This window comes from Hirundo rustica, chromosome 1 (assembly GCF_015227805.2).
Source record: "Hirundo rustica isolate bHirRus1 chromosome 1, bHirRus1.pri.v3, whole genome shotgun sequence".
NCBI lineage: Eukaryota > Metazoa > Chordata > Aves > Passeriformes > Hirundinidae > Hirundo > Hirundo rustica.
The window spans coordinates 20,536,183-20,558,860 of NC_053450.1; the positions used below are offsets into that span (position 1 = coordinate 20,536,183).

The 22,678-nt window shown below is 50.8% G+C and overlaps 1 protein-coding gene across 1 annotated transcript; it reads left to right on the top strand.

Annotated features, from left to right (window-relative positions):
• The first annotated feature begins 345 nt into the window (after positions 1-345).
• KLF10 (KLF transcription factor 10) lies at positions 346-5,646 on the top strand. Its single transcript, XM_040085350.1, has 4 exons — positions 346-463; positions 2,015-2,254; positions 2,359-3,235; positions 4,157-5,646. Exons 2-4 carry the CDS (start codon positions 2,024-2,026, stop codon positions 4,414-4,416), a joined length of 1,368 nt encoding a protein of 455 aa, XP_039941284.1. The 5' UTR covers positions 346-463; positions 2,015-2,023; the 3' UTR covers positions 4,417-5,646.
• The last annotated feature ends 17,032 nt before the right edge of the window (positions 5,647-22,678 follow it).

Genomic DNA, 22,678 nt, shown 5'->3' on the forward strand with positions numbered 1-22,678 from the left:
ATCTCTCCCCCCAACTCCGCGGGCCCGCTTCACCTCAGCCCAGTGGGGAGCGGGGTCCACGCCGGGGAGGCTGCTCCCTCCCCCGCCGCCGTGTGACCTCATGCAGGAGGAAGCGCCGGGCCGCCCCCGCCGCTCCCACACGGATGCCGGGGAGGGAAGGGAAGGGAGAGGCACGGCAGGGGGGGCGGGGGCGGCCGCTCTGACTCAGCCGCCGGAGGGGACACGCCGCGCTGACACTCCGGCCACGCCGCCGCGGGGCCGCCGATCACGCGCGGCCGCCCGGCGCCCATTGGCCGCCGCCCCACACACCTTTGCCGGCGATTGGCCGGCGGGCGGCAGGGGCCCCGCCCACCCCCCCGCGCGCGGGCCCCGGGGGCGCCGCCGCCCGAGTGGGGAGCGGCGAACAAAAAGAGGAAAACCGGGAGAGCGGCGGCGGCATCTCAGGGCAGGCTCGGCTCCTCCGGTGAGCGACCCGGGCATCCCGGGGGGGTCGGGACGGCTGGGACCGAGGGAGTTCCAGGGGTGGTGCGGCACGGGGATTCCCAGGGCACGTGCGGGGGGACCCTCGGTAGGAGGGACCGCGGGCAGGAGATGGGGCTGGGGCGGCGGCTGGAGGGGCTGAGTGGCGGTGGGGGACTGGAGCTGCTGGAGTGGGCTGTAGGATGAGCCGCCCGCGTGGAGAGCCCTCCGCGGGGCAAGCCGGCGAGGAAAGCCACGGGAGGGAGGGAAGGAAGGAGGGAGAGAAGCCGCCGTGAACCTGTTGGCAGCGCCGGTCCGGCGCCGTGCAGCCTCTTGTGCCTGAGTGCCCGACCGGGTTGCGGGCGCTGGCCTCGGCAGCTGCATGTACCAGGTGGCAGCGGCGAGGGAGGAGGAGAAAACCGGGGGGATCCCGGCGCCACGCGGGGTGGGCGGCGCGGCGCGGCGGCAGGGGAGCGGAGCGGCGCCTTGGGAAGAGCCGGCCGCCGCCCCCGTAACCCGCTTCCCGCAGAGTCGCCGCTTCGCTTCGCTTCCCTTCCCCCGCGGCGGGAGGCGTCGGGTGTGGCGGCGCTGACCCCAGCCCGGCCCCCGCCCGCTGTGACGGCTCCTCCCGCCCGGGCTCCTTCCCCCCGCCCGCCCTCACGGCCGGCCGCCGCCGCGCGCCGGAGGCGGGGGCGCCGCGCGGGGAACTGGGGGAAAGGTCGGCGCGCGGCGGCGCCCGATCACGCTTTGTTCGGGTGCCCCGCCCCGGGCCGCGCCCTGCTCGGAGCGGGCCAATGGGCGCCCGGCGCGGCTCCGGAAGGACCAATAGGGGAGGGCCGGGGCGGCGCGCGCGGGGGCGGCCGGCGGGGTGCGCTGAGGTGAGGGTGGCGAGCGCCCAACAGCCGGGGGCGGGGCCCGCGCCTGAGCCCCGCCCACAGCCCTGCGTGAGGGAATACGCTGCTAGAGGTGTGGCGGGGTACGTGTGTGTGTATATGTATGTGTATCTCAGTTCTCCAAGCAGGTGATTTCCCTTGCATGTCCGTGTGTGTGAGAGAAACCCATTGAGTATTTTCTAGAACAGTTTTTGTTAACACCTTTCGAAGAAAATGTGAATCAGCCCCAATGCGGTCCTTTCTCATGTGCCAAAATAAGCATAATGCTGAGGGCTGTGTGTGTTCAAAGCAAAAATAGAAGGAGGGTGGGATGGTGGATGAAGTTTCGATTTACTTTTTTGGGGGGATGTGAAGATTTTTCTTAAGTTCTCAGACACAGCTCTTGCAGTGTGGAATAACTTTAACATACTTAAGATCCAGAGTAGTTCTTTTGTCTCAAGTAGTTATATTACTTTCACCTGATGGCCAGGTTTCCTCACTAAAAAATTCATAAAAATATTACATAAATAAGAAATAAGGCGGGAAATTACAGGTACATCAAGTATATTTATCTAGCACAGGTTGTCTTGTTTGTTTTTAGCAATGCCTTTTTACAAGCAGCTGCAAAATACTCAAACTTAGCATCAGGTTTAAAGTTCTTTTTTTTTCTCTAACCAAAACAGGAATAAGAAATGGAGACAATGACTGAAAAGCAGAGAGATACGAGGTATTTCTGGAACAATTCATCTGAAAAAAGTGATTATGAGGCTGTAGAAGCCCTTATTTCTATGAGTTGCAACTGGAAATCAGACTTCAAAAGACATGCAGAAATGAGACCTATAACTCCTGCATCTGACATGTCAGAAGAAAGCGACGAGGCTTTGCTTCCTGGAGCAGCAGACTTTAATGCAATACCAGCATTTGTAAGTTTTCCAATTTGTGCGTGTGTGTGTGCTTGTTTATAACAATTAGTGTGGTGATGTCGTGGTACCATCCCCCACTTACTGTGTCTCTCTGTCCTGTGCAGTGCCTGACCCCTCCCTACAGCCCTTCCGACTTTGAGATGTCGCAGGCGATCCATCCGCTCGGCAAGGCGCTGTCCGAGGCTGCCAAGCCTCCTCTGGCCCCACCTCGGAGGGAGGCGGAGCGGTCTCCAGCAGCCAGGCCTCTGAAAGCGCGAGTGACGAGTGTGATACGCCACACGGCTGATGCCCAGCTCTGTGATCACAAAACCTGCCCCGTGAGAACAGCCAGTGTGCTCAAATACCAGGACAGCGCTTCAAGGGAAACAAATAGGAAACAAAATGCCAAGGAGGAGCACTCGGTGTGCTCTGCTGTGGCACCGAGTGGAGCCGGCGCTGAGACCAGTGAACTGTCGGTGGCAGAAGGAAGAACTGCAGAACTAGCTGTTGGTCCCGCACCCTTGACAAAGCCCTTGGTGAGCAAGGAGGAGTCCATCCCTGAACCGGCAGAGCAGCCAGCGGCGGCAGCACCGCTGTCCCCTGCCCAAGGCAGCGGAGCCCCCCCTGTGCCAGTGATTTGCCAGATGGTCCCACTGCCCACAAACAACAGTGTTGTGACGGCCGTGGTGCCCAACGCCGCGCCGAGCCAGCAGCCGGCTCTCTGTCAGCCCATGGTCTTCATGGGGACCCAGGTTCCCAAAGGCGCTGTCATGTTTGTTGTGCCCCAGCCAGTTGTGCAGGGCACAAAGGCTCCCATCGTTAGTCCAAATGGCACGAGACTCTCTCCCATTGCCCCCGCTCCTGGCTTTGTGCCTTCTGCAGCAAAAACCACTCCTCAGGCTGATTCTTCAAGAATAAGAAGTCACATTTGTGGCTACCCAGGATGTGGGAAAACTTACTTCAAGAGCTCCCATTTGAAGGCTCATGTCAGAACACACACAGGTTGGTTACTGCTGCCACATGTTAAAATCTAATGTAGAAAACTGTGGCTGTATATACAGCTTGTTACAGTTGCAGCGATTACCGGATCTGTTCATGGAACAAATTGTGGGCCAGCAGTGAAATAGGTTTTTTTGCCAGCATGCATTGTAATGCTGCCTAATCTCTGACGGGAAGTCTCCCTGAGGGGAAGTTGACTCAGCAGTTTGTGCTGGACTTGTTTCGTGTCAGGAGGTGTTCAGTAATGCATTGCTGTAGAGGCCTTGCCCAGTGTGGAGCCATGCTTTCCAGGGTTAAAGACGCATTATTAGGCTTCTCCTCAGGAATGCCTTTTCCAGAAGTGGGTAAAACTTGGGAGATAGTTTTACGAGAGGGTATGAGAATCCACTCCAAACTATTCCTGCCTTGATTATTCTAGAGTAACTTCTCCAGCCTCAGCCCTTAACTGCAGTAGCAGACAGAGTTCCATGTGTTTTCACACAGGCTCACCGTGCACTGCTAGAGCTCGGTTACATAAAATACCATTGCGGGCTGCGCTTTCAAGGGGAGTTTCGGGCATGCTGAGTCATGATTATCTGCAGTTTACATGGGGCCGAGTGTTAAACTCGGCTGTCTTGAGATGTGAAGAGCATTTCTAACAATTTGGTTCCAGAGAATTTTTAACCTTTAACCCTTTTCCACACTACTTAGCCTTGGGGATAGTGAGTCTGCATGTTTAAATATTAGTATATAAACAATTTTCCACATTTTGTGCATATAATGCCTATGTAGATTTATGGCTCAGTTGCCATAAGAGAAACTTTCCTGCCAGTTAAGTCAAATCCTACCAGCAGTTTTTATTGCTCAGTAGCAATAAACCAAGGCAGCGGTATTTATTGCTCAGTACTCATTGGGTTTTTCCCTTTGTAATTTCTTCCCTTCTAGGAGAAAAGCCGTTCAGTTGCAGTTGGAAAGGCTGTGAGAGGAGGTTTGCACGGTCTGATGAACTGTCTCGCCACCGCAGAACGCACACCGGGGAGAAGAAGTTTGCCTGCCCGATGTGCGAGCGGCGGTTCATGCGGAGCGACCACCTCACGAAGCACGCGCGTCGCCACTTGTCGGCAAAGAAGTTACCGAACTGGCAGATGGAAGTGAGCAAGCTCAATGATGTTGCCGTGCCACCAACGTCTGCGACCGCCCAGTGAGAGGACTTGCTGTGAAGACGGTGGAGTTAACTGCTGTTGCTGGGATAGGCTGGCTGAAAAAAGGCTTTTTCTCCCAGTCTGTGGTTCTCCCACACTGGCTGCTGACAGCAGTACAGAGAGGCGAAGGCAGCCTGCGCTCGGTCACAAAAGATGTTGCTGGGAGAACCAGTGGCTGACTGGAGTAGCGGGTGTCTTTTGCACTGGTGAGGAGAGAAAGAAAGGGAAGGCTCTGGAGCAGAGCAGCCGCATTGTGCCAGTTTTGAATTTTGCAAATCACTTGTGTATGCTGTAGATCCATGCAAGTGTTCCTGAAAGTTTGTTGCTTGTGCCCGAGACCAACTCCAATTTTAGCTGTCAGTTGTCCATCTTCGGTAGGCACAGACAAGGGCAGCAGCAATGTACAGGCACAGGCTTGAAAGCCCAGAACCCACCTGCGTAAGATAATCAAAATCAGTTTTGCTGCTTCTGCCACCTTTGCTTGGTAGGAATCTTTTCCTCCTAACCGTTCTTCAGCCCCATCATAATCAATGATTTGGTGCCAGACTCCTGGAGACTTCAGGCATCTCCTCTTGTATGGGGTGGTTAACATACCCAGATTTACCCTGCTGTGTCCACAGGGGCTTGGGATGGGCATGCAGGGGCACTGCATGGCCAGTCAAAGGGCAGGAACCTTTCTGAATCCTTACTAGCTTTGTAATGTTTTCTCAGCTGCTTTGGCAAGCTTTGTGATTGTTACAGCTGGTTATACCTGGGCATCGCATGATGCTTCTGCTTTTGTGTTGCTTATGGTTTCCTTTCCACCTTCTCACTGCGCTTGTCATGAGCAGATAATGGGGCACCTTGAAGACAAACTTAGTAACTGTAAACCACTCTGGTTGATTAAAGGAGAAAACCAAGAATCTTAGGCTTCTTGATAGTGTTATTCTTTGAAAGGCAGTTTATGTTAAAATTGAAATTGATATATTATGTATTGTATTAAATTAGAAAGTTGTGATTCAAAGACAAAAACAAGGCAGCAAAGACACCAGCCTAGAATTTAAACCAGCTTTTGTGATAATGCATCAATTTTCACTATTTGTATTTTATCATATTATGTTGAGGACACATATCAGAAAGTGAATGGTTTGAAAATAGTGTATTAGACCTGCTTTTTGTGACTACTTTAAAGATTTGCACATTTCTTATGTTGTACTTTATACTTTGTTTACAATAAACCAATTTTCTTTAATATCGACCTTTTTTTTTTTTTTTTTTTTCTTAATCATAGTGGAACTTACCCCTTTGCAAGGAAAATAACTTCAAAATAAAATTGTCCTGACCAATGGAACACTATCTCTTAATTTTTTAGTATTTTTTGAGCCCTATAAAGCCCAGAGGAGTGGAATTTCAAGTGTGGTCTTACTACTCTGCATTTCTATTTTGGTTTTGTTTGGGGTTATTTGTCCCAGCTCTTCATCTCCCTTCTTTTCTCAGCACCCAAAACTAATCATGCCTATATGGGCCGTTATGATGCTGATGAAAAGTATTTCCTTTTTGCTGGTGATTGCACTGCCTTCCCCAGGAAGGAACCCGGTCGTGTTCCTGATGGCCTGGCTGTGGGGCAGAGGTGGTGGCTGCCACCCCCACAGGGTGGGATCCGGGTCCCCCCTGTCCCTCCCCAGGGCCAATGGGCCTGTGGTGCTGGCACTGAGATGGGCTGCAGGTGTGCTCCAAGCTGGGGAGTTTGCCTGCCTGCGCTATTAAAGCTGTGGCTGCAGGAGTCCCCTGCCAGGAGGAGAGCAGGGAATTGGGGTTCTGCCGTCTCAGGGCAGAGGCTGGGCAGCCTGGTTGCTCTGTCTGCTGCCCCTGCGTGCCAGCGGTGGCCATTGGTGCTGCTCTTGTGGGCTCTTCTGCCTCCTGCTCTGACTCCCCTGCCTGCAGAGATCCCCAGATTTCACAATCGAATGGATGCTGACTCACTGCCCTTCCCTGCTGTGGGTTTGGGGCAGAGGCACTCCTTACCTTGCCCTGTGTGACACAGGGCCCTGCGTAGAGAGCACCTGAGTCACTGCCTTTCGTGTTCCAGGTGGGATATGCCATCATAGCCAATGCAAAAGAGAGGCTTCTCCCCCAGCAATGTGAGATGCGAGTCCCATTCCACCATCTTCCTTCAGTGTATTTCTCATTTCATGGCCATGAGATAAAATACTGTAACAGCTCTGAGACCTTTCCACATCCGCAAATAGCCACTGGACTAGGAATGAGGTCCCCTCACCAGCTCTGGCATGCTGATCCTTGAATGCCATTTTGTGCTGCAGCCCTGCAGAAGAAGGGCATAAAGAACATGCCACCTCCCCGTGGGTATCCTGTCCATGCGATGGCCCTGTCCCTCTCCTCTGCAGTGCATGCAGTGGGCGCTGGAGCCCCTCTACCTCAGCATGGAGCTGAGCTTAAATCTGACTTGCTAGGAGGGCACTCTCATGCTGCCATGCAATAACAGAGGAATAAGGTGCGTTTCCATGCCGTGACCATCTCTACTGCCTGTGTTTCCTGAAGTAAAAGCAGCTGCTGGTGGTTTTTGCGAAGCAACCCGCTCTGGAGGTATGCACGAGCTGTGCCCTGGGACCACCTGCTGGCTGCACCGCTGGGAGGCTGCTGAGGGAAGCTTGTTTCTGGCATGCTGTGAGCTAAATAAAATACAGATGCTCCCTCTAAATACAGAACTTAACAGCAAGAAGTGTACTTCTGGCTGGTTCCAGCTGAAGACAGAGTCATAGTTGTGAATTTACCTCATGCCATTTCTAAAGCTCAACCGTGAAAGCCAGCTGGAAATGACATCTGCTGTTTTGGGGTTTAATCCAAGGTTAACCTGAAAAATGTAGTTGAAAGGGCATTATTAGACACCTTTTCAATGCTGACTTTATTGTGCAATCAAATCTGGCTGCATAGTAGGAAGCTTGACTTCTATGAGTTTTCTACAGGTTGCTGTAAATAATTAGAACCTCCTTATTCCTGCATGTAAAACAAAGGCACACCCCGTATTTTTTCCTCCTGTTTTGGTTCCATGACAAAGCCAAACAGAAATGCAAAACAAGACACTCAGCAACCCCCACAATCAGTACTTGGATGCCGACTTGGCTGGCGCTGGCTGTGGCAGGGCTTGCCAGGGTGGCCGCGGCTGTCATTTGCTGTGCAGACACCTGGCCCTGGGGAGTTAATCCAAAGGGATCCAAGAGATAGCACACATTCTAGGTAGAAGATTTTGGAAGTATCTATAAACCCTCCAGCTTGCTGCTTAGCACTGCACTCTGAAGTGATGCACACACATAAAAGTTGGTGCTGCAGTGCTGACATTGATTAGAGGAGCTGGAGTGAGACATATTCCATGTCTCGGCTTGCAGCAGGGAAGAGCGGCGGGCCATGTCACAACAAATTGTCCTGGGGAATAGAGAGCTAGCCCCTGTGTCCAAAGCAAAGCAGTGCAACCCCACACTTGGTGTGCCTCCCTTGGCCCTGGGGGAGAGCAGGAGAGGGAGGCTGAGGGTGCCTGCCTGCCCTGGGTGTAGCACAGGCAGCTCATTCCAGCCACAGGACCGGCATCAGCAGGAGTGATTAGGGGCTTGAGATCTGGCTATCCCACCCAAACAGATCAGCAGTAGGGAACTGCGGTGCCAGGGCATCCTGCATATGTCCTGAGCACTCTGTGAGTGTTCAGGGATTTTAATCTCCAGAGAGGATGGAGAGAAGGCTGGAAAAAGCAAGCATTTTTCCTTGTGGTTTGGAAAAGAATAATTTCCATTACAGCAGGAGTATTTGTGGGAAGCTTAGATGCTGTATGAGTGAACTAATATGTATTTTAAAAGAAGAAGGGTCCTGAGCTGGGTCAGCTTGTCTGGACCCTCAGATGCAGCCGAGACAAGAACCAGGGCAGCCTGTCTACGCGTCCTGCCTGGTGACTGCAGTTTTCTGAGGTTTTTCCTCCTGAGCTTTACTATTCAGCAGTGCTATTTCAAGAACCCTTAACCAACCAGTCCTGTCATCCTGGCACAGGGTGTCTTCAGCCTCTCTGCCAGGTTGGGTGCCACAGTGCAGATGTGGCCTGTGCCCAAAGAGCTGAGAGGAAGGACTTTATCATCAGCTGGCCTGAGACTTACACGCCACATGCAGCGACATCAGGTATTCCCTTGGCAGTTCCCCACTTTTACTGTAAATGGATGATTCATTTATCTGCTTTGGCAACAAACTTGGATAACCAAGGAAACAATATGTCAGAAAAGCTGGAGCACAAAATCAGGTCGAGAGAAATGATGAATGAATAAATGCACTATGGGCTCAAGCTTCTAGTTCTGTATCACGTATTTTCTGCGGAAAACTTTGCTTCTCCTGTAACATGTGGTCAAGGGGGGTAATATACAGCTAGAACAATTGGGTTTGGGTCTTACAATGTAATTTAACATGTCCCACAGAGCTTCCATGTGTAGGAATATGAGGTTCTGGAATACTTTCTGTTGTGTCCAAAAGAAAATGTGATACTTTGGCAGTAAGAGAACAAGAGTAAAACACATCTTTAGCTTTCTTGTTATATTCATGAAAAGACGGGAGGTAAACTTGCAAACTCACTTCCTGTGCTGTGATATAAATTAAGTAATCATCGTATAAAATGCATTAAATAATTCAGAAGCTTTTTTATCATGACACAGTTTTGAAGAAACTTCATACTTGATTGTGTAGTCTATTCTGAAAGTCAAAGTAGTTGTCTGAGGAAAAAAAAAAAAAATCTGCTGTTACCATGACTTCATTTCAACTACTCAGAAGGTTTTGGTAGATGTCAAGATACTTGCATGGCAACAACTTCCCAAAAAAATGGACGCAGCCGTGGTGGGGACTGCCCATGCGCTAACAGCTGTGGAGAGGCAAAACACACCCTGCCTCAGCTAAATATTCCTCAGAGCCTCAGCAAAACTTACATGGCTTTGAATAGCTAGGACATATAGAATCTCCTGTCTGCCCAGCTCATCTCCTGACTGCTTCCAACACATGCAAGAGGATCTGACATTTGTCAAATCTACCTTTTAAAAAAACCAAAACCCTTCGCAAACTTCTCTTGATTGTTATCTGGGCTGAATTCCATACAGTTGTCGTTGTTTAATGGTGAAGGCTGGGATCTTCTCAGGGATAGCCAGGAAACTGGCATGAGGTACTTAGTGTGAGCAACAACCTCAGGCAGTTTAAACCCTTCTGCTTGGGAAACAGAGCCTTTAATGTTTAACTGCCTGGAAGTTACTTGGAAAGAGCAACCCTCACCTCCCTTAAATGAAGAGAGGGAGTATTGCATGCAACCTGAGTGGAATTAAAGAAAATACAGGATATAGAGAGTACCTTAATGGACTAAAATGAAGGGTTATCAAAACATTAATGAAACTCCCATCCAGCAAACAATCAAGCAAGTCCCCTGACAACCCCTCAGCTGTCACGTAACACTGCCAGTCACTGCACACCAGAGGAGCAGCCGCTAAATAAATAAAGAGGCATTTAGGAGCTACAACATAACAAGAGGACAGAGCAGCCACCTTCAAACAAGCTATGCAATCAGCTCAATGAAGACAGAACTCTGGATCAGCTGTAATCAATATTCCTCAGATAATCCTTACTCAGGCAGTAGGGATTACAAATGCAGAAGCGAGGGCTAGAAAAACCAAAGGGATTCCTCTGTTTGCAGCTGAGAGTGTTGTGCGGCTGCTGGTGTCTGGTTGCTATGCAGGTTTAGGGAGTAGTTGCCTCTAATGCTCTTGGTTGAGCGTAAGTGGTTTTATTTCCTTTTCTTATCCCCACCATTACCTGCCCTCACAGTGCCATGCAGGTGCTCTGACATGTCAGGCTTCCTGCCTTCCTGGAGATGAGAGCACCTGTTCCTACCTGCAAGTGGCTGCATGCTGTCCTAGGAGGAGGGGCTCCTCCCAGCTCTGGGCTGTATGGCACCTTACCAGGAATTCCCACCACAGAGAATTAGGTTCCCACTGGTACCACATCCCTTCCACCTGCAGGTGACAGCCACCCTGTCACCCCACATCCTGGCACCACTCTGCTCCTGGTTCTTCACCAGCTTCTGCTGCCCAGAGCAGAGCCTGGGGAATGGGAAGCCAGAAGCAGCCCTGTTGCATGGCAGCCTATGCCGGGGGCACTGGAGCAGCTTGAACCTCGCATTGCTGCTGCTGCCTGCATCCCCCGCTGGCCCTGACTCATGGGCTCACCTTCCCTTCCGGCACTGGCACTCACCAAGCCCCCAGCCCAGCTTGGCAGCAGTCCAAAAGGTGGGCTCTTCTCCTGAAGCCTGGGAGATGTTAGTGTCTTTGGGTCCTCACCTCCTTGCCTGGCTGCAGCTGAGGTGACCCAGGAGCTTCCCACGCTGCCAGCAAAGCTGGCGGCTGCTCAGGAGGGTGCTGTGATCACCTCCATGTCTTTTTGCTAGGAAAAGAGTCATGCAATTTTTTGAAATAAAGGGAAAACTGTGGCATCCCTGTGAGATTCTCAATGCAGTACACGAGTCAAACATGCCAGTCATTGAACTAAGGAAGAGAAATAAGTTGTTACCGTCTGGAAGTACCCAGAGGGAGGCAGGGCGGGCAGAGAGGAGCACTTACAGGCTGGCTGGCTTAGACAGCATTGCTCTGCCTCGCACGGATTGATCTTAACGGGAACCTCCCAGCCACAGGACAGCAGGAATTATTTCAGGGGTTTCCAAATGAAGTGGTCAGTTGTCAATCTGCAGATGGGGGCATATTTTTATTTATTTATTTGTTTGTTTGTTTGTTCGTTCATTCATTCATTCATTTCCATTTAAGCAAGGGACTTTTCAGTGCCCTATTTAAGTGAAGCAACAAGTATGATGACTTGATGGTGAGTCACCAGGCCCGGAAAAAAGCTGTAAGAAGGCTGGACTATTTATAAAATGTAAAAGAAAGAAAGGAAATATATTCTAGATGCAGTTAGATCTGGACAGTGACTCCAACTTCTCTTGCGGGATAGCATATTCCCAGGAGCCAGCCGGCAAACCTCCCGGGAGGGAGGGGAAGCGCTGGCAGAGCGTACGCGGATTTTCAGAGAGCATTCATCGGCGCTGCAGGGAGCGAGGAGGGAGAGCTCCGCAGTCTCCTCCGAGGGGCACGGCCGGCAGCCAGGCTGCCCCGCATCCATCGGAGGGGACGTCGGGCAGCCCGGCTCGCCCCGCCACGGCACAAGCGTGGGCTGCCTGTGCCCAGGGCTCCTGGGGAGCGCGGCCTCGTACCCCCGTCTGAGTCCGTCCGTCCGTGTGAGTGTGTGTGAGTGACTCCTGTGGGTTCGTGTCAGTCCGTGAGAGTGTGTGTGAGTGTCTCCGTGTGGGTTCGTGTGAGTGACTCCGTGCCGGTTCATGTCAGTCCGTGTGAGTGTGTGTGAGTGTCTCCGTGTGAGTGTGTGTGAGTGTCTCCGTGTGGGTTCGTGTGAGTGACTCCGTGTGGGTTCGTGTGAGTGTCTCCGTGTGGGTTCGTGTGAGTGACTCCGTGCCGGTTCATGTCAGACCGTGTGAGTGTGTGTGAGTGTCTCCGTGTGGGTTCGTGTGAGTGTCTCCGTGTGAGTGTGTGTGAGTGACTCCTGTGGGTTCGTGTGAGTGACTCCTGTGGGTTCGTGTGAGTGACTCCGTGCCGGTTCATGTCAGTCCGTGTGAGTGTCTCCGTGTGAGTGTGTGTCAGTGACTCCGTGCCGGTTCATGTCAGTCCGTGTGAGTGTCTCCGTGTGAGTGTGTGTCAGTGACTCCGTGCCGGTTCATGTCAGTCCGTGTGAGTGTGAGTGTCTCCGTGTGAGTGTGTGTGAGTGACTCCTGTGGGTTCGTGTCAGTGACTCCGTGCCGGTTCATGTCAGTCCGTGTGAGTCACCGCCGCTGCCGCGCAGGCGCTGCTCTCCGCTGGAGCGGCGGCGGAGGAGGCGGGAGGGAGTTCTTCCTCCTCTCTCCTCCTTCTCCTCTCTCCTCCTTCTCCTCTTCCTCCTTCTCCTCTTCCTCCTTCTTCACCTCTTCCTCCTTCTCCTCCTCCTTCACCTTCTCCTCCTCCTCCACCTCCTCTGCCCGGAGGCACCGGGCCCTGAGCCGGAAACCTTTCTGTAGTTCAGCCCCTCCAGCTCGGCTCAGAGCTCGCACCGCCGTGCCATCGGGAGGGATGCGGAGGTGCCACGAGAAGAAAAACCAAGCGGAAGAGCTCTTTGGCAATAATTGTGCAGTGTTGGCAGGGCTGGCAAGGGCATCACCGCGTGTGCACACCGGCCGAGGCGATCCCACAGACGGGATCGCTGCCTGAAAGCAGCGAGAGCTTCGCCTCACTGCCCGAGCTGTCCCAAGGGCACGTGCAAGCAGCGTGGCATGGCCCCCTCATACAGCAGATATTTGTGTATAAAATACACGTTCCCCAGCGTTTTGACACTTAAATTCTGGATAATTTTAGCGGCTCTCGAATACAGTCTGCCGGGTCGGAGGGAAGGAGCCATTGCTGGGAGGCAAAGAACAAGATCAGTACCCGTGGGAAGGGGCTGGACTGCACGAATACCTCATGCTTTGGCTGCAGAAGGGTCCTCAGCACGGGTCAGTCAGGTGGCTGACACAGCTTTGTCCTCAAATCCCTGCCCTATGCTCACGTCATCCCTACTTCTGGCACTGTGTCAAAATCCAAAAGCCTGTCACAAAATCGTGTCATGGCAGGGTCAAACAGGTGCTTAAAGAGGACGGGGGGACTACAAGGTGATGAGCTTTCTTTATCACTTTAGACACGGATTATGTGCTGGTGGCTTGATCTGGTATTCACAGTTTTGATCCAAGACACGGCTTGGTGCTGATGTTCAGCACGTCCCAGTTTGTGGGGCACCTGCACGCCCAATGAGATTAATATCTTTAGGAGTTTATTTAGGCTGTAGTTTCATAAAGCACTGGGTCTGGGGAAGAAAGAGGACAGATCTCGAGTGTTCAGGTGACGATGTTTCTTGTCTGAGTGTGCACAAGGTGAAAATGTTTGGACACCACTTCAGGCTCTGAATGGGCAGCAGCAGCCCAGTGAGTGAGTAGTGTGAGCTGTGTGGCAGCTGCTCACCTGGTGCATCTTTAAAGAAACCACCCAAATCAGCACACTTCAAAGGGAACTCAAAGTGATGCCTTCCTGGGGAAGGTTAGTTTTGTTTGCTGTAGTTAAGAAAGTTGGCTGCATTTGTTAGCCACAGCCTTTAAGGGACAAAAAGAGGGACCCAACGTGATGTACTGACAGTCTTCTTGGTGTTAGTAGGTAGCAAGACAAAACAAAGAAGTGTGTTCCTGTGAGGCTATTTCAGTGGCTTTTACCACCACCATCAATAGAAGCTTTGCAACCAAGGATTAACAGATTTAGTTTTTCAGTGTGGCTGCTGGGGAGGAGGAGAACTCCTCAGCAGTATGACAATGCTATCTTGGGTTCATCACATCATGTCCAAAAAATACAGAGCCTGCCTCCTGAAAGAACTTCAGCCTATGCTGAAGGTCATTTCAACACTAAAGCAACCTTTTAATTGACCCGAAAGGTGTTGTTTTCTTAAATCACTTAAATAATTTTTTTTTTTTAGCACTTACTCCCACAGCAAGGAACGGATCTACTTTATTTCTGCATGTTGCTAATGTTGGTTGGCTCACATGGGCTGTAAATAAACCATTTCTTTTGCTTGCATAGTTGCAGCATGCAATCTGTGTTGGCTTGGAGATCTTGGGAAGGCACTGGCTTACTCCACAGAGGCACAGCAGGGTTTGCAGGGTCTGGCAGCTTCCAGGCAGGTTTTAGATGTTACAGGATCTGCTGCTTCCGTTCAGTGCCAGGTGGGACAGCCTGCGGTGGTTGTGTCTGCAGGCTGGAGACACCTCTCAGTGTCAGTATTTGGATGGCTCTCTCTGGTTCTGGGTGTCTTTCTCTCAGACTCTCACCTTCCTGTGGCAGCTCTGAGCCTTTGGTAGATAATCCGTGAAGACTTTGGTTCTTGTCTTATTGGCACCGACATTGGACAAGGCAATCACCGCTGTGCTTGGCAGAGGCGACTGCCTGTGCTGTGTTGGAGGGGAGTCAGGGGGGCCAAGCATCACTGGGGCTCGAGGGCAAAGGGTGGCTTTCCTTTCCCTTCTTTTTTCCTCTGCTGGGTGCTGACCGGCTGGGGAAGGGGAGCTGCACTTTGCCCTCCCCATTCTGAGCCTCTGCATTAGTACAGATGGTACTGGTACCTCAGATGGGCTGGGGAGGAGGAGAAAGCCAGGCAGGAAGAGCAGAGGTCTGGGGCCACCCCCGCACCCACCTCACCAGGAACCACAGCTGAGGCCTTGCCACTGGGGAGTGTAATTAATGCCCGTGTAACAGGAACACTTGGCAACCCTGAGAACTGATTGCAGTGTAATTTCAGGGCTGGGTTTGACATCACAAGACTCTAAGTGTCACCGAAGTTAAATCAATTGTTGCTGTTAATTAACCCTTTTGCCTTTTGGCCTGTTTTTTTTCCCTGGTACATTTTGTTTGCATGCTGATGTTCTCCTTTCTGTTTACCTTGCTGCTACCTACTTTTTTCTTTCTTTAATGTGTATTGAGAAAATTTAATTTCCTATCCTCTCCACTGTTGATTTGCCACCATTGTAATTTGTCCCCGGCTCTGTGGGTGCACAAGTGGAAGTGGGATGCTTTGATACACTGGGTTGGGTTTTAAAGTTTTGACAAACACTGATATTTCCCATGGCAACAAGCTCCATACGATACTTAGCACAAACCTTGCTCTTGCAGAAAAAAATGCAGCTCTGCAGTGTCAACTGCTTTCTGTTTAATTCCAGATGAGATACGAAATGGGGATCTGGGCTCAAATAGGATGGGAGGAGCCCCAGGGGTATGCTGGATACAACAAAATTAACCACACGAATTTACTGGATGTGACCTGAAACTCTGCAAGATGAAGAGTCTGTGGCTTTTGCTAGGACAGTAGTTGGTGCAAAAACCACTTCCAGGAAGCCCTCCTTGCTCTGGCACCCTTCTGGGTCCCCCAGACAGCAGGCACAGTTGCCCCAAAGCACATGCCAGTGTGTTCCAGATCCCGGCACGTGCTGCCTGACATGTTGACATATTAAACTGAACACTCATCTGACAAGGCATTTCCAAGGCAGGATGTGCCACCGTGGAGCTCACCCAGCTGCTGCCCGGCTCTCTGGCCATGGTTTGCCTCCTGGCTGGCCAGGCTTGGAAACTCAACTATGCCACGCTATTTCCTTTGCATCAAATTTCTAAGGACATTTAGGAAACCCCTCCTGATTCTGAGGCTGCAAGAAAAAAATTAAATCCATGGTGGAGTTCCCTTAAGCTCTCCCTTTTTGTACTCCCAGCATACCAGAGCCAGGACTGAACTAACCTGTGTTTCAGGGTTTCAGAGAGAAACATGCAGCAGTGTGTGTGTGTGTGTGTTTGTGCCTACATTTTTTTTTTCTAAGAATGTCTAAAATTATTTATTCCTGATATTGTATGCTGAACCAGCACTTGCACCAGTGCTTGTTGAGAGGTTCCTGAAGGGTACAGCTTTCCTACATGACAGCATAGGACACATCATGTGTCTTGTAAGGCCTCATAAACCTACCTGAGCAGGGGGAGCGTGTCACAGGGACTGCCAAGACTTGAGCAACAGGGGAGGCCTCCTGGAAGGAGGCAGCAGTCAGGGAAAGGCTGTTGCAGAGGGACCCCTTTGACCCCTTTGTTCCGTTGGGCAACACCTCTGCCGTGAGTAGTGGCTGCTGGGTGGTGGTGGCTGGACACGGCAGCCCCAGCTCCATGGCTGTTCTGGGCACTGCGGTGCAGCAAATGGAATTACAGGAGGAGAAGTCACAGGGAGCTGCTGGGGTGCAGGAAGTTTGGGAGGGACTGGAGGAAGACCGAAGGGTGAGAAGCTGCAGTGGGAATTGCAATGGGTCCCTGAGGGAGCACAGGGTATGGGTAGGGCAGGGTGTCTCCAGGCATGCTGTTAGTTTGGAGCTGTGGCTCACAGGGTTCAAAAATATGCTCCCCGAGGACTATGCAAAGCCTAAAAGCTGTAGAAAAGAAAAACTGAGTTGTAGCTCAGCTTCCCTCTCTGATTAGGACTTTTTTTTTTTTTTTTTTTTTTTTTTTTTTTTTTTTGAGCTTCCCACAGAAAAATAAGCCCAAGTAATGTTTTCCTTTTGTTGTTTTCTTCCCATTCTCAAGTGCAGTGTGTTGGCATTCCCCACACATTCCTCTTGTTGAGTCAGGCCCCGGGGAGAGAGCACGCCAGGGCCAGGCCAGGGCAAGGGCTGCTGTGTCTCCAGCCTGGCAGCACCGGGCTCCAGCTGCCGTGTCCGTGCCCAGCAGAGGCCAAGGCCAGCGCCGCGGCGCAGGGCGGCAGTTCAGTGCCATCCCATCCCTGCTCTGCCTGTCACACTCTGCAACGGTGCGTAGGCAGCAATCGCTGTTTGGAGGCTGTTTTTATTGTAGCTGTTCTCCCATTTTCCCCTTTCAGAGTTATGAAATCAAGGGCATGAACTCTTCCAGCAGGGATCTAAGACCCTTTACAGGAACACTGCATGTCCTTGGCACAGGGAACGATGGGGAAGAAGGGCCGAATATACCTGTCAAGAAGGAAGCGGAGACTGGCAAAAGCAGAGGAAGCTTCTCTTCTGCTGTCCTGAGCCGGGAAAGCTGTTGCCTGTGGCTCCTGTAACATCACCTGCAACCTCCCCTGTGACAAGACCTGCAGGACCTGCAGAACCTGCAGCTGGGAGTTTCATCTTGGCAATGTCTTCTATATAATTTTTTCTTTCTTCCCATCCTGAGGTAATTTATTTCCCCTTCTTCCAGGCAGTCCTAAAGTTAAGCAAAAAGGGGCTGAGAGGGGTTTTGTAACACCCGACATCCGTGCTAAGCAGGTGACAGTCTGTGCTGCTCCCCGTGCTTGCTGGAACTGCCTGTGCCTGTGTGTTCATCCCCAGGAGCCTCTGTGGTGAGACAGAACAACGTCTGGCACGTCCTGCTCAGAAAGGGCCTCTCTGGAGCTCAGACCTCCTCCTGCTGGAGTCTGAGCCGGGACGAAGGCAGCCACCTTCCCCTTCTGCTGGCCATGTCATGGCCGTTTTGTAATTCAGGAGAAAAACAGAGAAAAACTGCTTCTATTAATTTTTATTTTGGCATTAGAAAGGCAAATAGCAGTTCTCAGCAGATTGGACTGATCTGATTAAATTCTAAGTGGTTCCTATGCTGATGGCAGCACTTCAGGTAACTCGGTGGCAAGCCAAAGAAATACTGCTTTACTGAGAAATCTGGGAGGTTTATTTTTCAGTCCCTGTAGCTGCTCTAAGAATTTATATATTTTTCTTTTTAAACAAACAAACCAGCCAACCAACCAAACTAAGGAACTAAAACCCCCACCCTCCTTTTCTGAATCGAAATATACTGATTTGGAAATGAAGCCATAAACTATGAAGTTCCCCATCTCAAGACCTTGGTGTTTGGGACATGGACACAGCATTTTGGAAAGAAGGTCACTATGTTTCATGAAATGGGTTCTTCATTAGTCAAAGCTGACAAAAAGCCTCCAGCCTCATTCTTATCATTTTCCTGCTGTTTCCAAGGGCATTTAAGGGATCATAAATACAAAAAAGAGCCTTTAGGAAAGTTTGTAACAAAGGAAGTTTCTAAGCTGCAGTTGACCCCCAGAGGTATGAAGAGCACAGGTAACTATATGAAAACCTGATTTTAGGAAGTTAGTTCTCTAGTAAAGTCTGCGCTTCTAAAAGATGGAAACATAGAGCTTCACACTATGACACTCTTTTCCCTGCCGTTGAACTGTTGGTACAAATTTAAGCCAGCACAAACACAGGAAGGTGTTCAGCAAGTGGTGCCACCTGTGGGGATGTAGGTACCTCCAGGGCAACCCCACAGCAAGGGCTGCCCCTCTCCCAGCGTACAGCCCAGGTCACTCCAGTTGCTGTTTGCAGCTCCTGATGCTGACCCTGAAGATGCTGAGGCATTGCCCAGAGACACTGGGGATGCTCCACCACTGGAAGTGTTCAAGGCCACGTGGGACAGGGCCCTGAGCAACCTGATCTAGGGTGGCATTACTGCCTGTGGCAGTAGGGTTGGGACCAGAGGAACTTAAAGGTCCCTCTTCCCCAAACCTTTCTATGATTTTTCATCCGGAACTGGTGTGGGGACATGCTGGCCCCAGTGCCAGGCGCTTAGGATGTGAGCTGGCAGGGCTTGGTCAGTGGTGAGCAGCATGGGGAATGGTCACATCCTGTCCAGGGAGAGAGCCTGGGACATTCCTCTGTGTCTGCTTGGGCCCCAGCACACGGATGGCATTGCCCAGGTAAATGCCAGAGCTGCTGGAGCAGCAGCGAGGAGGACAAGCTTGCCCTGTCCTGGCATTGGTCACTGCACCCCTGGAAAGGCCGGCTTTGGATGGTTGAGTGAAGCCGGCTCCTCAGCCACAAAGCTGAGCATCTGGTGTAGATGTTCCTAATCAGCAAAGAGATGCTTACCCAAAGTCAGGAAGACTTTGCCCGTTCCCTGCTGTGGGTTTTTCTTGCCCAGCTCTGCCTTTCCTGCCATGGAGAAGGATTGATCTCGGCTTGCCCACTGTCGGTGGTTGCCTGGTAGGCTTCCCTGAGAAGTGGTCCTTTTGGGGCAGGAGGTGGCCTAGGACCAAACCTGCAGCCTCCTCTGCGTGTGATATTGAGATGTTGCTGCAGAAAGAGCCCTGTCAGCACCTGCAGCAGAGCTTTGGAGAGAAAACGACTTTAGCTGGCTGGGGTCAGTGCTCAGCAGAGGCTGAAACAGCCTCTCCAAGAATTTCAGGCCTGTCCAAGACATCTTCAAATCCTGGGAGACCTGAGCTGGGAGCAGTGTCACAAACCATGGTGCTTCTAAGCAAACACTGGAGTTGGTGATGAAGCTGTGGTGAACCTGGTGCTCCCTGACACCTGGATGCCCTCAGCGAGCACGTCGCTGCCGTGTGGGCAGCTGCCTTCAGCCTGCTGCAGAGCCGGCCTCTCTGCAGGGCAGGAATCAGAGCCAGGTGCAGCAGGGGCCAGGAAAAAGAGATTGTTTTTTTTCCCTTCTAGGCCCGTGAAATAAACAGAAAATAATTTTGTGCTGCGGATGTTTTTGAACTCTGCTGCTTCTTTTTTGTAAATATACCTGCATCCAAGATCCAAACTACAGCTTCTCTGTGCCAAGAGTAGTCCATAAACAGCACCTGCTGCCCTTCTGTACCAGGAGTGAATGTCCTAAAATAAACAAGCAAAAAAGAGGGGAAGAGAAAAAGGAAAAGTTTGATCAAAAGGAATGTCAGTTGATAAAGTAACAAATCCATTTGCTTATGTAACTTTTACAACCCCTTAGAACTGTGGCCAAAAATTGAGCAATTCCCTTACTTCTCTCTGGTGCCAAGTGACTTTGAATCTGCACTATCTATATTAGCTCATATGAAACTCTTTCGCTACTGCTTTGTTGATTTTAAAGCCCAACTATCTTGGTGCTTTAAATTTGAATTACTGTGACATTTATTGGTGGAAAACACAGTGAATTACTGCGGCTGGTGGAAAACACGAGCCTGTGCATCTTGCTTTTGTTCTTTACTTTTCTTTATTTCTTTGCCCAGTCAATGACACTGGTGATGGTCACTTCTATTTCACCTGAAATGTGTCTTAAAACCTGCTGGAGAGTTTGTTTGGCAGCCTGAGTCACTTGTCCTCTTGGGTCCTCTGATTGCCACCTGCCCCAGCCTGAGGTCCCTGTCCCACCTGGAGATAACACTAGTCCAGGCTTATCTGGTCAGAAGAAACCAGGCTTATGTGGTCAGCACGGATGGATTTGTGGTCATGTGCCCTCCATCCTCAGCACTTCGTGGAGTTAAAATGTCTGTGAAGGTTGGAGTGTCCCACTGCATCCCCACGGGCTCTTCTGGCTGGCTTGGGCTCCTCTGCATGGGGCTGGGCACCACTTGGCGAGCGTTGATGTACCTTCCATAGACATCATGTAGGAACAAAAGAACAGGTGGGGTATGTGCAAAAGGATACCAGCACTCCCTCTAAAATGTTAATGCTGCCTCAGGCCTCTCGAGGGTGTTCAGTGATGTGCAATAAATTGCTTTTATATGGCTTTGTGAGCAGTTGTGAATTTAACAGTTTTCAAGGAGCAAGAAGTGCACCTATAATCACAGTCAAGGAGATAGAATAAAAACTCTTTCAGCAAGCAAACATAAAAATATCTGGCCTTTACCTTTTGAGTCTCCTTGATAATGTTTGAAATCCAGTTAAACCTCTATACCCAGGAGAAAACTAGCACAAATAATGTCAGAGAGATTAATGCTAATGCTAAGCAAGGGACAGAGCCTCTGGCTCTTCACACACGTGCAGTTACCTTTCCTTCTGTAAAAATAAAAGGAATATTCTAAAGATGTTAGATTATTAGAGGTCAGCTCATCTCCCTGCTTGTGATTTGTGATACTCTGTTCTGGCATAATGAACGTAAGTGATGAGCTGCTCTTTCTGCCAGATCTCATGGGCCTTCCCACATGAATCAATGGGAGCAAACTGAACTTCTTCTCTAATTGGAATTCAAAGAGGCCAGTGGGTAGAAAGCTGTTAATAGGTCAGAAAGAAAAAGCTGAGGCCTAGAAAGGCACCTGAATTTAAGTGGAAAGTCTGGGTCTTCCTGAGGTGAAACAAAGTGGATGAGAAGGGGAGGTGCTGCAAAATGTTTCTCTAGGAGACACTCCTGGACAGATCCAAGTCTCAGATTTACATCTCTCCAAAACATGGATGGGCCAGGACTGACCCAATATTGCTGGAAGAAAAGAGCTTGAGGACCAAAATTCAAGTCCTGGAGAAACCAGAGGCTTTCTTGGAGCAGTACAAGATGTATTGAGGTGATTGATGAAGAACTGATTAAGCTTTCTTGTATGGAGATACCTGTTGTGCAAGAATGTGAATGTTTAACTGGTAATTTCATTTATTTCTGTTTTCAAAGACAAAATTTCCCTTGCAGAATACAAAATGTGTTGAGATTCAAGCTACTGCTGTCATTGGCAGGGGAGCTCCTTCCTACACCCTGTGGTGAGACTTTCCCAGGATGCTGTGTAGAAGCTAATGAGCCTTTCAGACTAGCAGGGACATCAGGCCGTCTGTTCAGCTTCAGACCATTACATCCCAGCTGACTGTCCCTCAGCTGAGCTAAATCTTGGGCTCCACCCCAGTTTTTGCTGAGGGGAATCCAATGCTGCCATGACACACCATCAGCAGGGGGAAATGCCACCAAAGCTTTTGTCCTGACAGCCATATTCCAGAGCCCGTGCCTCTCCCCGTTTTGGGAGCAGGCTGTTTGTATAGCCATGCCCACTCTTCTTCTGTTTACATTGCTCCAAAGTCAGCTTTCCTCCTAACATGCAGTTTAATGTTCTTACTTTAAATTTGTCCCTCAGTCTGATTCCTTCTGATGTTGTTTGGAACCTCTGCTCTTTGCTCTTTCAATATTCTGTCCATGATTTTTTTACTCAGATGAAGTAAGACTTGAGCACTCTCTGTACCATATCGGGCTGAGTCTCAGACATACAAGATTTCTGCCAAAACAATTAGGTACTGAACAGGGTTCTCAGACAGTCTAAGGGTGCAGCATCTCCCAACATAATGACTCCACCATCCTGAAGCTTGTGCTTTTCTTGTCTATAGAAATTCTTATCTGATTTTTTTATTCTGACACCATTGGCCAACCTTATCCTTGTTCTGTCAGTAAAACATTCCCAGAGAGATGGGCAGAACACCAGCAAGGTCCCAGCGCTGTCCACAGGCATCACTGCTCCTCGTCCTGGGTGGCTCCTGTCTCCAGCAGCGGTGGACATGGCACAGCAGAGGCCCAGCGTGCTCCTGGCACAGAGCAGGGGCCACAAGGATCTGGCTGCAAACAAGGTGCAGCTTTTGCTTCAGGGTCACCAGCACGCAGGGCACAGGCTGTGACTGATAAATTCCTGTCACATGGGCTATTAGAGGGCAAGTTTTGGTTGTGCTGCCTGCAGAGCCGCCTGCTGCTGCTGACACCAACAGGCAAGGCATCCCTCTGCTCCCCAGCTGCACGGTCCCCCAGGAGTTCATTTTTAAATGGTCTCTTTTAGACCAGATTTTACCTTGCGTCTGAATCTTACCATCTCCTGGCCGGAGCCAAGCCCTGCTGCGTTGGCTTTCCCGCTCCCTGGCAGCACATGGCGCCTGAGGGCA

Excerpts from the sequence above, each read along its gene's own strand:
- KLF10 (XM_040085350.1), top strand. The coding sequence starts at position 2,024 with ATGGAGACAATGACTGAAAAGCAGAGAGATACGAGGTATTTCTGGAAC. Across the intron at positions 2,255-2,358 it reads TTAATGCAATACCAGCATTT|TGCCTGACCCCTCCCTACAG; the intron begins GTAAGTTTTCCA and ends TGTCCTGTGCAG. Across the intron at positions 3,236-4,156 it reads TCATGTCAGAACACACACAG|GAGAAAAGCCGTTCAGTTGC; the intron begins GTTGGTTACTGC and ends CTTCCCTTCTAG.